The sequence below is a fragment of the Alligator sinensis genome, unplaced genomic scaffold, assembly GCF_000455745.1.
Source record: "Alligator sinensis unplaced genomic scaffold, ASM45574v1 scaffold783_1, whole genome shotgun sequence".
Taxonomy (NCBI): Eukaryota; Metazoa; Chordata; order Crocodylia; family Alligatoridae; genus Alligator; species Alligator sinensis.
This window is the reverse complement of record NW_005842197.1, coordinates 1,768,970-1,773,719: the sequence shown is the minus strand read 5'-3', so window position 1 is coordinate 1,773,719 and position 4,750 is coordinate 1,768,970. Positions and strand designations below refer to the sequence as shown.

Below are 4,750 nucleotides of genomic sequence, written 5' to 3'. Positions count from 1 at the left end.
AGTCCCCCCAACCCCCTAGACCCCCCGACACAGAGCCAACCCCGGCGCCGGGCTCCCAGCGCTCGGCCCCCTGCCCCCTTGCCCCCACCCCAGCGCTCTCAACCCTGCCACTTCATTACAATGGATTTTATAGTAAAGACATCAGCTCGCAGGAAGGACTCGCCGGCCCGGCAGTGGCTATAACTTATTGGATTTCCCGGCCGCAATTACACGGCCCAAGCAGCCCTTCTATTTACCTGTGTAGACAACTCCATTTATTTCTATTGACATGTTGATGCTGCTAATACCTGTGGTGGACAGGTTCAATGCGGTCTCCTGTCTGTCATCTGCGGAGGGGGAGGAAATACCGATATGAGCACAGAGAGAAACAGAGACGAGATGGGGGAGCGCCGGAGGAAAGGGCTCCGGCCCCACAGCTCTCTGCTCCTGGCCTGGTGTGAGGCTGGGTGGGTCTTGGGGGGGATTAACATGGCCCAGAAGGGGCAGGCCACGAGTGTGTCATTGCACACGTCCTTCCATCCATCCCTTTTCTCTGCTGAGCACGCATGCCCTCTATGTACCCCCCCGGCCTCCCACCTCTTCACAGCGGCTCTCTCAGTCCCCCGTTCATCTGCAGACGTGCTGTTGTCTGTCTGCCCGTCCACCCCTCCCTGCGCCCTTCTCCGCGGGCGTAGAGCAAACGCCCCTGATCTGGCTGGAAGGGAGCTCCGGAGTCCAACCCCTGCCTGAGGCAGGATCAGCCCTGTCCAAACCAAATCCATTATCTAAACCCTTGGTAAAGCTACTGTCAACCCTGACACCTGCAAGTGTTTCTCTAGCTCCCGGGACATCACAGTGGTGGGTCTCAGCAGGGGTCCTGCAGCACCCTGGGGTGCTGTGAGATCCTTTTAAGGGTGCTGTGCAGCATTGGGTGTGCAACCACCTGCCTGGGAGTCACACTCAGAGATTGACCGTAGGAATACCATGTCACGGGCATCTTCCCCATTGTGGGCTCACTACGTGTTGGCCATGGAAGAATACCTGCCCTACCCATATGTTGGAGCCAAGCAGACACAGGTTCAAGCCCCGCAGATGGCTGCAGCATTCCCAGGCCCCTCCATAGCAATCCTACCATCTCCCCCACTGCAGAGCAACATGCAGCAGAGGCACCGGCACCTCCTGGAGCATCCTGGGGTCTCCCTTCCACACACCAGCCAGGCCCAACCCTGCTTAGCTGTCAGGCTCTGGGCAGCGCCTGCACCCCGGGGTGCCCCGTAAGGCCCCGATGCCCCCGCCTTGTGGCAGGTACCTCGGCTGCCGATCTTGACACTCATGGGGAGCTGGGAGGCCATGGCCAGGAGGTTCTGCTGCAGGGCGTGCTGCACCAGCCGCTGCTGCTCCTCCGCCATCAGCGCCATCTTCTTCTCGGGGGGCTCCCCTGTCTCCAGCTTCTCCCGCAGCTGCTCCAGCGCCGCGGCCTGGGAGGCGGCTGCCAGGCGGTGCCCCGCCAGGCTCACGGGGATGGTGAGGCGCCCAGGCACCGCCGTGGACAGCAGGCCATCTTCTGCTGGGATGAGGCAGGGCGGGGGTTCAGGGGGTGCGGGGTGGCACCCCTATACCCCCAGGTAAAGCCCCCCAGAGCTGGGCAGGGTGATGGGAGCACCGGGCATAGGGGCTCTTGGGACTCAGATGCCATGGGGTGGGCATCTCAGCCTCCCTCCACCACATTGCCCTCTCTCCAGGCGTATCCTGGGGGCAAGCCCCTTTGAGCAGCCCTCACGCACCGGTACCCAGAGCTGCCAGCTCTCAGCCCCGGAGAAGCGGGACCTGCCCCCTCCCCACCCACCTTTCTTGATGGCGTGCACCTGGGCGAGCTGGCTGCAGCCGTGGGTGGCGAGGGCGAGGGCAGGCACGGGGCCCTTGGGGGAGGCCAGCATGGTGGGCGTGCCCACGGGCGAGTAGCTGAAGAGCGCGGCGCTGAAGCTCTGCCGCCGGCCCTCCCGCCGGTTGCTGTCAATGGCGGCCTGGAGCTCGCCCGGGGAGCTGAGCGCTCGCTTCTCACACTCGTAGGGGTACAGGTACTTCATGTACCTACGGGGGGCACGGAGGTGTGAGTGAGACAGGGGAGGTGGGGACTCGCTGCCATGCACATGCATACAGACACATGCATGGATATACATGTACCCACACCTGCTCACATGTGTGCACACAATACACATGCATACATATGCATATGCACACATGCATGCACACATGTGTGCACATTTGCACGCACACATGCACACCTGCATGTACACGCAGGCACAGATTCACGCGCGCACATGCATATGCACACATGCATGCACGCATTCACACACGCATGCACCCAAACACAAATGTGCATTCATGCAAACGTGCACACACAGGCATGCACACATGCTAGCGCACATACATGCATGCACATGCACACGCAGGCACATACATGCCTAAGAACTAGCAGCTCAGCCCAAGCTCTGGGCTGAGGATCCTGATGCCCAGGTGCCCCAGCCTGGGCTCAGGTGAGCAGGGCTGTAGCAGCGCTGCCCTTCACTCCTGCACAGCGGCAGTGCCCGGAGAACCCGCTCAGTAGGGAGGTGCCCCTGTGCTAGGCGCTGTACAGCCCAGGCTGCAACCCGGCAGGGGCAGAGCTGAGGGTACGTGGGCAGCCCTCATGGTCATGATGGAGCCACCCCGTTCTCTTAATACGGTGCCCGAGCACAGCCATGGTTTCATGGCCAGGAGCGAGCAGGCAGCAGGAGCCGTGCCCAGGGTTCATGAGCCCCCCCGCCCCCCAGCCGGGCAGCTCACTGGGTGCGCAGGGTGAAGGCGGCGCTGGTGATGGAGGTGGGCAGGTTGAGGCCTTTGGTGATCTCCCTCCAGATCTTCTTGTTGATCACCTCCACCAGGCCGCCCTTGTCGGTCACCAGCCGGTACAGCGTGTACAGGTCCAGCACCTGCTTGGCCATGATGGGGATGCGATTCACGGGCGTCCCTGGGAGACACGGGGGGAGAGAGTGTGGCACGGGGTGAGGGGCATGAAGGCAAGAGCCAGCCATGTGCTGACACACGGGTCAGCAGACCCTGGGGACTCAGCTCCTGTTCAGCAGTAGGGGGTCTAGGACACACAGTGGGATGCTCTGCTGTGTCCCCACACAGCCGCGGCCGCGCACCCACCCCAGGTCACCGCGGGCAGCTGCTGGCATCTGGGACGCTGGCCCATGGCGCTGGAGCGTGAGCACACGTGCTGTGTGGTGCGGTAGAAGCGTGCGTGCGTTGTGTTGGAGGAAGCGTGTGTTATGGTGCAGGGTGTGTGTGTGGTGCTGCATTGGAAGGAGTGAGTGTGTTGTGTTGTAGAGAGCACATGGGTGTTGTGCTATGTTGGAGGCAGCATGTGTGTTGCATCGCAATGCGTGTGTTGTGTTGCAGGGAGCATGGTGTTGTGTTACTGTGTGTGTTGTGCTGTCAGAGGGAGCATATGCGTTGTGTTGCATTGTGTTGTTTTGTATTGGAGGGAGGTTGTGTGCTGTGTTCTGTATTGGAGGAAAGGCAGGCGTGTTGTGTTGCGCGGTGCTGTGTGGGAGAGAAGGCAGGTGTGCTGTGTTGCATTATGCCGTGTTGTGTTGTGCAGAGCTCATGTGTGTCCACAGGTGCAGAACGGCTGAGGCGGGCCGGGAACCCGGCCCCAGACCTGCCCCCGCTCCTGGGGGAGTTGGGGAAGGCCCCGGGTGCCAAGCCAGAGCCCCGGGGGGCTGGAGCTGCAGCGGGGTGCAGGGTGCACGGGGCAGGGCTGGGCATCGAGGAGCAACCGGGGTGGCACAACCCTCGGGGACCCCTCAGCCAGCCTGGCCTGGCACCCCAGGACCTCCTGGGCCGTCCAGCACCAGGTCCCCCCAGCCCTGAGCCGGCAAGTGGGGCAGTGCACGGGCATCCCTGGACCAGGTTGGACAGAGCAGCTGGGGCCCCCGGATGTCCCTCGCCAGCGGGGCCACACCAGCAGGCACCGCAGCCCAGGCCTGGGGGTGGAGGGTCCTGCCAGCCCCCCCTCCACGGGGCTGGCGCCGGCTCCAGCTCCAGGCAGCAGCGGGATGCTGAGCCCCGGATGCCTGCCCCCCCACAACAGGCAGACAGCAAACCCAGACGTCCCGGCTGCCGGGGGCCAGGCCGCGCCACCTCGCTCGGAGCCCCCGGGCGGGCGCTAACGAGGGCCGCGCCGATCGCCTTCCCCGGGCGGCTGCCCCGCCACCTCCCCCACGGCTGAGATCAATTCCAATAATCCTGCGGCATCGACAGTGCTGCCAGATATTCAGGGGCTAATTACAGCCGGCCCCGGCAAAACCCTGGCACGGAGGCTGCACGGATGGCGGGGACACAGAGAGGCCCCATTTCCCAGCACCCCCATATCCCCCTCTGTGCCCCAGCACCTGGGCACAGCTGGTGCCCTTTGCCCTTTACCCCCAGCACCACACAAGCAGGCTGCCCTTGCCTCTCTCCTCCTGCTCCCAAGGCTCTCCTGGGGCATGGGGCACAGGCCAGCAACCCCCAGCCCTGCCCGGCTCTGGGTGCCAGGGCTGCAGGGCCCCATTCGTGTCCCCCAGCCGCCGCGAGGGGCCCTGAGGCCTGACCTGCCATCATTAACCTGTGCTTTGCCTTTGCAGTTTTATGGGGCAGCCCGGATTTATGGTGGCAGCCCTCAATAGGCAGCAAGAATTACGGCCGCTGCGATGCCATAACTCTCCGGGGAGGCGGAGGGAGC

General features: G+C 63.5%; 1 protein-coding gene across 1 annotated transcript in view; it reads right to left on the bottom strand.

Annotated features, from left to right (window-relative positions):
- Nucleotides 1-4,750, bottom strand: part of ARID3C (AT-rich interaction domain 3C) — a 59,244-nt gene that overhangs the window by 1,469 nt on the left and 53,025 nt on the right. Inside the window, exons 4-7 of the mRNA XM_006026567.1 lie at nt 2,806-2,989; nt 1,826-2,070; nt 1,289-1,543; nt 237-326 (exon numbers count right to left, since the gene is read on the bottom strand). Coding sequence (XP_006026629.1) covers nt 237-326; nt 1,289-1,543; nt 1,826-2,070; nt 2,806-2,989 — 774 coding nt within the window. The remainder of the gene's footprint in view (nt 1-236; nt 327-1,288; nt 1,544-1,825; nt 2,071-2,805; nt 2,990-4,750) is intronic.